This window comes from Microtus oregoni, unplaced genomic scaffold (assembly GCF_018167655.1).
Source record: "Microtus oregoni isolate MIOR12 unplaced genomic scaffold, Mior012 000010F_ref0000083, whole genome shotgun sequence".
Classification (NCBI taxonomy): domain Eukaryota; kingdom Metazoa; phylum Chordata; class Mammalia; order Rodentia; family Cricetidae; genus Microtus; species Microtus oregoni.
This window is the reverse complement of record NW_024543069.1, coordinates 2,406,212-2,418,658: the sequence shown is the minus strand read 5'-3', so window position 1 is coordinate 2,418,658 and position 12,447 is coordinate 2,406,212. Positions and strand designations below refer to the sequence as shown.

General features: G+C 46.1%; 1 protein-coding gene across 5 annotated transcripts in view; it reads right to left on the bottom strand.

Moving 5' to 3' along the window:
* Nucleotides 1–12,447, bottom strand: part of Trim2 (tripartite motif containing 2) — a 93,768-nt gene that overhangs the window by 49,146 nt on the left and 32,175 nt on the right. Inside the window, exon 1 of one of the 5 annotated variants that reach the window (XM_041658955.1) lies at nucleotides 7,651–7,883. The exons of the other annotated variants lie outside the window; for them this stretch is intronic. Coding sequence (XP_041514889.1) covers nucleotides 7,651–7,653 — 3 coding nt within the window. The 5' untranslated portion in view covers nucleotides 7,654–7,883. Of the gene's footprint in view, nucleotides 1–7,650; nucleotides 7,884–12,447 lie in introns of those variants that run through there. 5 annotated transcript variants of the gene reach the window in all.

Genomic DNA, 12,447 nt, shown 5'->3' with positions numbered 1-12,447 from the left:
GAAAGCTCTGGCTCTTCCCAATCTAAGTGGTCAACCCTAAAAACATATACATACAGGCAATACTAATGAGCTCAGTATGTTGTAACTATATATTATTCACTTTATATGGATGTGACAATAATTTTCTACTTATTTTAATTTTATACTTACTAAAGATGTGCAAACAAAATAAATACCACACACCAACATTAACCAGATCCAAAGTCTACACATCTCAATAAACTTCTACATAGTTAGAAGAGGCATTCTGATGCTGTGGGGTTTCACACTGGGATTTACATGACAATAATAATTAGAGAAAAGGAGGTCATGAATTTGAATGGAAGGTCATAGAAAGGGGGGAGGAGGAGAAGGAGTGGAGGAAATGGCATAATTACATTTTATTTAAAAATAAAATTAAGAGCTCCAAAGCCACAGAGAAACCCTGTCTCGAAAAACCAAAAATAAATAAATAAATAAATAAATAAAATTAAGAGATAAAACCCCGTCAAGATCCATTCTAATGGAGTCACACACAGGTTTATAATGGAATATGATTAGCAAATGGTGTTTGTGAAGCATCCGTCAGGAGCATCACTTCCGGTCAGAGCTCCCTGCATGGTGAGGCAGCGTAGGTGGGAATATCTGATAGGCCGGCACCGGCGGCCAGACTTTCCGTAGAGTGCTCCCTGAAGAGCTAGAGATAGATCTTCACTGATGGGCTGAAGGGCGGTTCATCTCTCGGGAGCTGGACCACATCCCTATGACATCAGACTAGTGAAGGAAAGCTCTGTCTGCCTCAGGGACAAGGAAACCAAAGCTGAGGTCTAAATGACCTGCGCAAGGTCATCGAGGAAAATCAGTGGGGCGGGAGGCTCAGGTGTCAGGTTTTCTGCCTCCTCTGATGGGGTCTGGTAGCTAATCTTAAACAAGAGTAATGTTCGTGTGTGTCGCAACAATGGCGGTGCGCTCTCTTCCGTGGCAGTAAAACTTGCCTGACTATGAGAAATCGACCCAGTTCTTGAACAAAAATTCACTAAGGGTTTGATTATTATTATTATTATTATTATTATTATTATTATTTTAATGACAGTGCTGGCTGGAGATGTGGTTCAGTGAGAGAACACACACTCAGCATTCGATCTAAGGTTTGGTTCCCTTACTCCCTCACATTCCGTCATTAAATAGGGGCTGGAGGGATAGCTCAGCAGTCACAAACTCTTGCTGGTCTTGCAGAGGCCTGGGTTCAGATCCCAGAACCCACAGGACGGCTTACAACAGTAACTTCACTTCCAGGGGATCTGACACCTCCTCTGGCTTCCGGGGCACACACGTGGTACACAGATAGACATGCAGGCAGAACACTCATGCACATAAAAGCAAAATAGATAAATCTTTTTGAAAAGCCAGTTAACATTTATTTTGAATATCTTTAAGGACAGGCTCCAAAACCACAGAGAAACCCTGTCTCGAAAAACCAAAAAAAAAAAAAAAAAAAAAAGTTCAAAGTCGCATCTATATATCCATTTGTGTTGGGGGTGCAGGGGCTACGGTGCAGCAGCAAGCACACAGGGGGGCAGAGGTTAACTTTTGTGAACAACTTCTCTCCTGCCACTGAGTGGGTCTTGGCAGCAGAGCATGTACCCGCTGAGCCATCTCACTTGCTCTTGAACACGTCTGATGTCTTTCACAGGACCATGCTGGCTCACAACAGCAAAAAGAAGGGATGGCGGGGAGAGAACGCAGATATTTAAGCGACTTTAAAAAAAAATCCATGTTTTAACCAAATGATATATATTAACTGAATAAAATTTGTTAAGCCAACATTCTTATGCTCTAAAACATAAGAGAAAGCATTTGGTTCTAATTCTATGGTAATTATTTTGGCAAGTGATCATGTCTGTGTTAGTATGTTCATTCGCATGGTGCATTAATTATGCCTACTCCTTAACACTGATCGAAAGTCATGGCAGGGCTGCAGATCGGTCACAAGTGACCTGTTGAAGACAGCTTGCTCTTCAAAACTCCCATGATCAGCACAAAAGCTTTCCGAGCCCCAAGGACCCCCGAGCTTTGCCAGGATAAGAACGTTTCCGGGAATCCTTCTGGATGTGCTCTACCGGAAAGCGTTTCACTGCTCCTAGAGGGACAATGTGCCTGAAAGAACTCAAGCACAGCATGAGCCAGAGAGCATGGTGGGACACTTCTGGGCCTGCGAGGAGGCAGCAGTCTTTAATCAAGGGCTTGGGCACTGCCAACGGTGAATACCTAACTACAGCAAAAGGCTGTCCTTTCTGGACATATTCCTCAACCCATGCAGGCTGATGGCATTTTTCCCACTGTGCTTCCTGGCATGAGGGAAGCATGCTGCTCCTTCTCCACCCATCTCTCTCCATGTGAGGAGAGCTTAAAGGGACGGCCATCTGTCTGCAAAGCTGGAGGACGGCTCTCTCCAGAAACCTGCTGTCTTGGTTCCCTGTGCTTGGACTTCCAACCTCCAGAACTGGAAGGAACAACTGTTGAAAGCCCCCTAGTCTACGGCAGTTCTGCCACAGGAAAGACCTGGCTGAAACCCCTTCTGATACAGCATTTATTATATTGCAATTTATTTACGTTGCTCTCTTATCTCCCCACCCCGGCACTACCACCTCACCCTGATGTGTAAGGCGTGCAATGGCAGGGATGTGAGTCTGCACGCTCCCCTCATCCCAGAAGCTAGGGCTGTGTGTGCCTGGTACTTCACTGTCACTGGTTTCTGAATAAACAGAGTAGGCTCCTGGTGGACTAGAACATGACAGTAGGAGAAAGAAGCTAGGTTCTGTGACAAAGCGTGTTTGTTGTGAATGCTGCCGTTGGCATCAGCGTTGCCTGCCTCCCGGTGTGACAGTCTAAAGCTCTCCAACACGTGTTATCATCCAGAGGGTGAGCGTCAGCAACATATTTATCCATGCTCACATTCAGAGGAAGAGCTGGAAAACCACTGAGGACACATACGCACGACAGTCAACAGCCTAAGCCTTGGCACAGACGGCCCTCATTAAGGGCGGTTTTGCCAGCTAAACATGGTATGTTGTGGGGAAAGCAACACGGCAAACAGGAAACAGTCCTTGAGCAGAAAATCCCGCCCCAGCATTTCTTCCCTCACTACAGCTCTCATGCTTTCCCTGGCTCGCTCGCTCAAGTCTCCTCCGACTTGGTGGGAGTTACCACCAATGGGGGGGGGGGGGGGGATTGACAGTAGATGAAACGAAAGAGAATGCTGCAGCTGCAAATCCGAGATTCAGACCACACTTCCCGCCCCAAATTATACCATTCAGACTAGAAAAGCGTCCAGGGTTGCTGCTGATACCAGCATGAGGAGGAGTAGCGGGGAGAAAGGAAGGGAAAAGCCTAGAAGGGAGGCAGCGAGCCTGGACTGGCAGGCTGGTCAGGGAAGACAGAGCCTGTGATTTGTAAGTTGTGGCATAATTTATTCAACACCACCCGATGGTACAGAACTCCACTTCTCTTTCTCAAACAAGGTCTCACTGTATAGCGCAGATTGGTCTCAAACCCATTACCTTCCTGACTCAGCCTCCTGACGGCCAATGCTACAGGTGGCCATTTTCATGCCTAACTCTACCTCCATCTCGAGAGGCTAGGTTTGTCACAGTCCTGGCTCAGTATTCGTCTTCGGACCTCTCTGCTGAGTTTATTTAATAATGTGCTTACATTTTTTTTAATATTTATTTATTTATTATGTATACAATATTCTGCCTGCGTGTATGTCTCCAGGCCAGAAGAGGGCACCAGACCTCATTACAGATGGTTGTGAGCCACCATGTGGTTGCTGGGAATTGAACTCAGGACCTTTGGAAGAGCAGGCGATGCTCTTAACCACTGAGCCATCTCTCCAGCCCCTGTGCTTACATTTTTAAAAAAGTTCTTCAGTTAATGACGACAGCAAGGACAGGACAAAAAAAAAATCAGTTTCTCCAGTAGATCAAAAACCTTATGTTTGTAGAAAAAAAAATAATGAATTAATAATTATAATTCAAAATATGTTCCATGGGGGCAGGTGACACCTGGAGCTCAAGGCACGGGTGCAGCGCCATTTAAAGGACAGGTGTTTCAGGGGCTGGGGAAGAGTTTGTCATGTAAGCAAGTGAACCCGAATTCAATCCCTAGAAAAAGCCAGAAGCCGGGTGTGGCAGCATCAGCTGTAATCCCGGATGTAGCGGACAGAGGCAAGCAGAGCGCTGAACCATTGTGAACACACAGGCCAGGCTAGCCAAGCTGGTGACCCCGTGTCAAAGAAGACACCGACCTCTGGTCTCTACACACAGGTACACATGCACACATACGCATGCACACGGTATCTCCCCCCACCAAGTAGGATCTTTGGACTGAGTTAGGAGCCTAGTGCCATTCATCTACACTTGAGTTTGAACTGTTACTGATGACTCAGCGGGAAGAAAGAGGGCAGTCTTCCTGCGAAGTGGAAACAGGGTGACCCAATTTCAGTTCAATCAAGCCTGCCTGATCCCAGGGGAGCCACTTTGTAAATTAGAAGGCAAGATCCTTTCTTTCGTGTGTGTGTGTGTGTGTGTGTGTGTGTAGAGAGAGAGAGAGGAGAAAGAGACAGAGAGAGAGAGAGAGAGAGAGAGAGAGAGAAGGAGAGAGAGGAGAGAGAGAAAAAGAGAGAGAAGAGGAAGGGTGGGAGGGAGAGAAAGAGAGAGAACACATGAATGTTTGAAGGCTGAGAGCCTCTCCTCTTCAGTCTGTCTCCAGGCAAAGATGTGCCCAAGTTCCTCAAAGCCTTGCTCCCACTGCCAGGGACGGATGGATGACAACCTCCCTCGATGCACTGGCTTCTCCATATGGAAGTTTATTTCTAAGCGGAACTCCTCAAGCCCTCACTCCCTGAAGCTTTGCTTTGGACTCTCAAGGCTCCAAAGGACTGAGTCTGTCTGTGTAGGAGAGCTAAGTGGCTGAGCTAATTGGTATTTACCTTGTGATGCCCTGGGACAATCAAGATGAGTGGGGTCTCTTCTCCCCACATCCATCACTGTGCCATGGCTCCCTAGGCTTCCTCTGGGGATTACACAAAGCAGCTGAGTGTTCTACATCCACAAGAAGGGCAGGGAGCAGCCATGTTGCTAAGGAACTGGGGACCCCTTCTGGGAGCTGGGAGGGACTGACAGAAAGGGAGAGAAGAATTTCACTTAGAACTCCCCAAAACATAAGCCTGTGTGACAATAACCCTCTTTTACCTCTGGTGCATTGGAAGCACGTTGTTTCTGCTCTTAGAGTAAGTGCTGTCTTTGGTAATAAGTCTCAAGAGAAAGGATAAAAAGGGATCAATGAAGAAAGGGAAGATCTCCAAACTGGAGGCAGAACAAGGCCGAGAAGTGGCCGGGAAGATTGGCATAGAAAAAGTCGCAACACGTGGCTCCTTCAAGTGATGCTATTTGAAAACTTGGGTCCCCACACCCCTCACTTTCGGTTCTAAGGCAAGGCTCCGAGTTTCAGGGGGTACCTGATCCATTGAATTCAGACAACCCACACAATAGAAAGACTCAGAAAGCCCTACTGGCCGCCGACTGTGGAGCAAACTGTGCTCTGGCCTCCCGTGGTAGGAATGAGACAGGCTGCAGCCACTACAGATGCTCAAGTAAATCACTCTGCTACAACTGAGAAGCAGTCGACTCGGACTTTTGAAGAAACAAACCAGGACCAGGCTGGGGGCGTTGTTCTAAGAGTGCCTGTCTGGCAAGCACATGGCCTGGGTTGGGTCCTCAACAAGGCAGGGGTTCACACACAATCATATCCTCACCCTCTCTGGCAGGCAGACAAAGATAATTTGCAGCATTTTTTTTAAAAACCTAAAGTATTTCTTTCTCTTCTATATGTTTTAACATATTAAAACATTTGGTTAGCACGCATTAGTCTTATCAGAGAAATAAAGAGGCAAAGAGATTCTTAAATTTTTAGCTTTGGTAATTTAAAAAGAATGGATTCACATTTAGGGTTTCTATGCAACACAAGCCAATAAGAATATTGAATTTAGACAAATCAATGTTAAAAGCTACCCAAATGAAGGGTATTTTCATTTTTGAGACAAAGAATAAATGTTTTTTACTTTGCTCCATAACCCATAGCACCCATTAATCTTTTGTTATCCCACATTTAAAAAAAATTAAGCTATTTTAGGATTATAACATTCATAGAAGGTGAAAAGGTGCACAGGCCCGCCAGTCTGTTTTTAAAAATGTGTGGGTTAAATATGGTGATTCATCAATGGATCTGTCAGGGAGCTTTTTTTACATTGTCTCACAATCATTGCAATGCAAATCGCTTGTGTTTACAGAAGAACTCTTCAGAGGGCCAGGGAGGGCTGTTAGTGATGGCTGGAGGGCTAGGCTCCAGGAGCTTCTCCATGCCACAGCACACGTGAAACTTTTCATTGTGTGCTTGCCGCCTGGCCCCCCAGTGGCCTGAATTATTTAACAGGACAGTGGGTCAGGACAGCACTAGCAAAGCACCTGCCTAAAAACAAGGGGAGTCCTTTGGAAATCACTTTCACACTGAGTGATGCAGAATCCAGCTTAGGGATCTGAGCAAACAAACGGCTCTCTCTGTATTACAGCGTTTAAAACCTCTAACGATTTACTTGTGGAGAATAAAGCAGAAAAACCGGCAGCTTCCAAATGCCTCATTCTGAGTCTGTGTCTCGTAAGCTGTGACACCTAATCCATCCTTTCTTCTGACACAAATATTTTCTTTTGGTTCCGGAATTCATTCATTCAACATTCAATTTTTAGTTGGAAACAAATAGCCTTCCTACTGGCTTTCCTATTGCTGTACAACGAGGATTAATGTCAGGGTGGGGCATTCTTGCAGGGAAAAAAAAACTGATACAAAAATTACCCATGATTCGAGGAAGCAGAACTAAGGGCTAACCCAGGGATCTCTCTCCTTCTGTGTAGTTCTTCCACTGAGCTCCACCCAGAATTGATTGGACTTCCATAGCAGGAAAATTTGTCAGAAAGAAGTATTTGATGATGTGTGTTTGCCACTCTCAGTGGCATCTAGAATCCAGGGGGTCGAGTCATGCATTATGAATGAATGGGTTTCCAATGGTAACTCGGAGGCAAGGAGCTCAACCCAGGGCAGAGAGCCGGATGGGGGAAGGGTGGAAACGCACATCCTCCACCTAGGAGTACCCAGGAAGGAATCCTGCAAATTCTATACTTCATCCCGACATCAAGACGCAGGAGATGTAATTCTACTTGAAATAAACCAAGGCAACACTAAAATAGCGACTAATGAGGATAAAAATCTAATCCGTTCACAATAGCTTTCTCCCCACAGTTGCTAATTTGATGCTTTTGTTTAGGCAGAGTGGGCTCTTCCCCTATTTTGTGATGAAGGAGCATGCAGCATCACCACGAAAAGGAAGCCAGGAAAGTACCAGCAGTTATCCCCAGAAATAACGGCAAGCATCCGGAACACCGAGGACCTACCCATCTCTCCCGATAAACAGAAAAGTCAGCGAGGTAAAGAAAGACCCCCCCCCCCCCCAGGCTGCCTCTGCTGCAGCCCCGCGGCCACCCAAAAGAACAATGCACAGTCCTGCTACCGTCTCAAGTTAGGAAGCACCATGCAAACAGACCGGTTAAAATTCCCTACCATGCAATGCAGCCATCATCAGAAGCCCAGCATTATCTTCTGCTCTAAGTAGAGACGTGCCAGCTCATGAACAGGACAGAGGAAGAGAAAAAAAAAAAAACGGAGGAAACGAGAGAAGGCTCAGGAAAGTCGGCAGGAATGTTTCTGGGTCATTACCAAGTAGGAGACCCCCTTCCGAATTCAGACCAATCAATCTTTATCTTACACGACATCTTTTTTCTCAGCGTCTGTTGAAAAGACTGCAGCAAGCCACACTGTAGCAAGGGATTGTGGGATAGGGATGCAGCAGCGAGCAGCAAAGAGATTCGCGGGTGGCTGGCTTTCCCCTCTGAGTCAGCAGTCAGCTGCTAGCGCGCTCCAGTGCGAGGCTGCACTGCCAGGCTCCATCCCCAAACCCGACTGCAGGATTAACCCCAGGAGGCGTGGGGAGCACCAGCCTCCCAGCGTGCAGACAAGACGGGTACCCACCCAAGAGCATTCCGAATCAGAAACTATGCTGGTCCTATAAGCCAGTGCAGAGGCAGGAAGAATAGATTCGAGAAGCGATGAAAAGTTCAGATTTGGAGGAGTGTTTTAGTAGGTGTGACAGCATGCATTTTCATCAGCTAAACTGAAATCTGTTTCTTTAGATGCTGCAGGTAGCTTGAAAGAAGGCAGATATCTAAAAAGCAGAATCACCTCGGTTCCATGGCCCCTTCTACCCACCCCACCCAATGCATCTCCCAGGAAAAGGTCTGTGCAATGCAGTTCCACCAAGTCAGACAATACAGAGGCCATTTCTCTGTGTCTTATAGTTCTAATCATTAAGGGAGAAAAACAAATAGTAGTTGGCGCATTCTCTGATTCGGGGAAAACGGGCTCTATTCTGTTTCTGGTGATGAACTTTTCAGCTACGGATTGAGAAACCTGACAAACTATTATGTCCATAACTTGATTTCCTATCAAGTCATTAAATGTACTTAAAATATTAAGAGCACAAAATGGCCAACACGTGCCTATTTAACAGTACTTAGGTCTCTATGGTTTAACAAATACTGCAGAACAAAAACCTTATGTATTAGAATTCAAAACCATCCTCTTTACAGCAATAGAGGCAGAAAATACTAATAATTCTTTATTTAAACAATAGGATTACGTATTTGATGGCACCTGTAAGGATTACCCATACAGGTAAGCACTGCATTGAGCCCTTAAAGGGGCCTTGACGCCAGAGATCAGTGAAGGTTATCTAGTGGGAGCTGAGAGTCCAGTGACATCAGCAGGTCTTGGAAATGTCAGGACATGCCACTGTGGGCATGACATTTTAGGATTGAATAAGTGCACCTCCTTTAACTACAATAACCAGCAATAAGACCGAGGACCAAGCCCTACCTGCTGCCTGATTTCTTCACCATCATTTCTTAACCCATCAGTGAAGGCTTTAGGGAGGGAACTTTGTAAACTGGTAAAGGGGGAACTGGCTTTGTAGTTTTAAGAATTGGTCCTAACTGCATTATAAACTTCTGAGGAAGGCAATATGTCCACATGAAACCCTGCACACAAATGTGACAAGCAGCATTATTCAGAACAGCCCCAAGTCAGAGACATCCCTGGTATCCACCAACTGGTAAGAACGTATAATTACAGGTGGGCAGTGGGCACCTGTAATCCTGAGTGCACTCAGGAGGCAGAAGTAGGTAGATAACTGAGTTCAAGGCCAGCCTGGTCTACATACCAAGTTTCAGGACAGTCAGGGCAACACAGAGAAACCCTGCCTCAATAAATAAATAAATAAATAAATAGCAAATTTCTACCCTCGTATAACGGGATACTATTAATAAAGAGAATATAATTCTGATATATGCTGTGGTGGATGAACTTTGAAAATGTGCTAAATGGGAAAGGTTGGACATATAGTAACATATTTTACATTATTTCATTGTCATGAATTAAAACAGAAAAATGTATTTGTATTCCAGTTCCCTACAAGAAGACGTCTACACAGACAGAAAGTAGGTTAGAAGTGGACGCACAGCTCACAATTAGTGCAAGGCACAGGGGTACCAAACACCCTTCAATACATGGGAGAATCTCACATAAGTTGTCAACAGCATTTCCTTTGGGAAATCCTCTTCCCCAGGCTGGCACACCACTGGCAAGAATGTACATCTTCCCCACCTCCTTCCCCTGCTCAACTCCCTCTCACTCCTTCAAAGTCACCACTCCTGTTAGGGAGGCTCCTCTGGCTCCTTCTCTAGCTACTAGGTGCTCTCCCCTCAGATTGGGTCGGGGAGCCACTCTTGCAAGTTCTGTAGCATTCCTGGTTAAAAGCTATGAAAGGTTCTATCCTTTACTCTAAACCTCCTAGGCCCCAGTGCAAGGCTTGTCCCTAGATACTTCATAAAAGACTCAGAATGATGACGTTTTCCTATAAAGCAGTAAGTGGCAGAAAACGATGCAAGGTAAATATATTAATCTCACAATTGAAAAATAATTGGGCCAGAGGCCATTAGAGAGAGGCAAATCTTATGAGGGACTTATGATTTATAAAGGGCTTTCATCATAGATTTTCTCCTTGAACTTCAAACCAGACCTCTCCAAAGGTAGGAGCAAGTATTACGATTATTCTAGTATGGATTAAAGTTTACAAAAGGTTACATGCCCAGCTGAGGGAGGAGTAGCTGCTATACAGTAGATGTGATCTGTGCCATGGTGCCCCTAGTGGATAAGAAAGAGCAGTGAGGGTAACCAGGCAATTCCAGAGTCCAACAAAGCCAGCTGGCTCAAGAGGTATTTGTATCAGTGACATCATGGATATAACCAATGAAAAGTGGGCAACCTGAGACCAGAACGCTTAGAAACTGTCTTGTGTCATCATTACTCCATTCTGCTTTCAAAGAACTCTTGTGAGAATTAATGCCCAACTCTCATGAAGGACGATGGTGAGGAACAATTATTCCAACCCAAGAACTCCCATCAGGACTGGCCCGGTGTTGGTGCTGCCGCTAAAGATGTGCCCAGTTCACAGATGATTGTGTTCCAGCTCGTGTGTCAGGCATAGAAAATAAATGAGAGAAACAGAGCTCTCGAGGGTTAGGACCTCAATGCATTTTTGGCAAAGGGGACGCGATTCAACCTGTAATATCTACATTGGGTAAAGAGGTATCACAAAGCCCAGGCTGATGCAGGATTGCCTGAGAGTCCTCTAGATTTCCCCCACATTCTTTCCTTACAATTCTAGAGTTTAAGTTCAATGGGAAGCACTCAGTTTGGCTTATTTGTGCTGAGCAGTGGTAAACACGTGAGCCTCCAACAGCTAAGAAGACAGACGGTGGGAAAAGGGGCTGTGAGCTTTGTGCATCTAGGTGACTCATCTTCCTCAGCTCTCCTCTCTGTATACAGCGGAGTAAGCGAACTTATAGCTGTCCTCACGGTGTGTCTAACCCACCCCATTCTATGTATTGCTCTGAGGATACCAAAGGCAAAAGCACACAAACGAAGTTGCTCTTTGGTTTCTACCATTGTTTGCTGTGTATAATTCAAAGCGGAATGTCTTTTTCCCACAGCTGGAATGGAATCTCCAGTACTAACTGGGTTCCTGATGATGATGATATCTGTGCTGGGCTGGGTACAAGGACCTGACTTTGGTCCCCAGAACCCATGTTTTTGTTTTGTTTTTAAAGAAAATTCCAGTCACAGCAGCCTGTGTTTGTTACCCCACTGTGCAGGAAAAGTCAAGAAGACCCCCAAGTCTCGTTGCCGGTATCCTAGCCTACTTGGCTGAGCCTGGGGCCAACAAGAAATTCTGTCTCAAAAACCAAGATGGTGGCATCTGAAGGTCAGGCGAGGTTGTCTTCCGGCTTCCACAAACATGGAGGCATGCATTTGGAAACATGGTCACAGTTTATCCATTGTGACATTAACATGCACACAGAGGTACTGTCTCTCCAGACAAACGGGTGGTCACGCTTTTCATTTTAATGGTTAAATTCAAGGTAGCAGAAGTCCCTGGTTGTTAGTACAGGGATGGAGCCTGGGGCCTTTGTGTCTTGCCAGTAAGGACTCTACCGCTGAACTAGAGCTCCAGCCAAAGCTAGGATCTGGCCTTGCCTCCTGGACCTACCTAGCAACCACGTGGGCGCGGCTAGCCACACCCAGAGGCACCCTGGAGCCCAGACTGCCTCAGGAGACACTAGTGGGTGACTGGGTCAGAGGCAGCCGACAGCCTCGCTGGGCGGCTGCCTTTCTCCTAAGGACATTCTTCTCTGCAGTCCACACAATAAAGAGCCTTCACACCAGCGTGCGGATCAGCGTGAATCTGACACACATTCCTCTGCACTACGCAACCAATCCCACCTCCTGGGCTCTACTGTTGGGAAAAAAAAAAAAATCTGAGACAGCCTCAGCTGACAGCTCCAGGAACTTCGTGGTTCTGCATGGCCACGCCTCCCGTTTCTATGGCAACAGGTCCCGCCCCAGGAAGCAAGCGCTACTTCAGCTAAAGCAAGCTGTTGTCCTTCTCCAAGATAGTGATGGCTCTGCTTGTAAATTTCTTTCTCTCCCTTCCTTGATGAATATCGTTGGCTAATCTTATTTTTTTTTAAATTAAAACCTAATTTTTAAATTAGAACCGACGCAAGTGGCGAGGATGGGCGTGGCCGGCGGAAGCAGGACTGAGAGGACAGCATTCTGAACTATGAGTGACTGGGATCGCCCTGGATGGACATCCCGCACCGCTTGTGTTCTCAGCTGACGCCCTTTCCCTTCTGGGGCTGAGGCTCTGGTGTCTCCCGCCCCTCTGGGTTCCAGAGGCTTAGT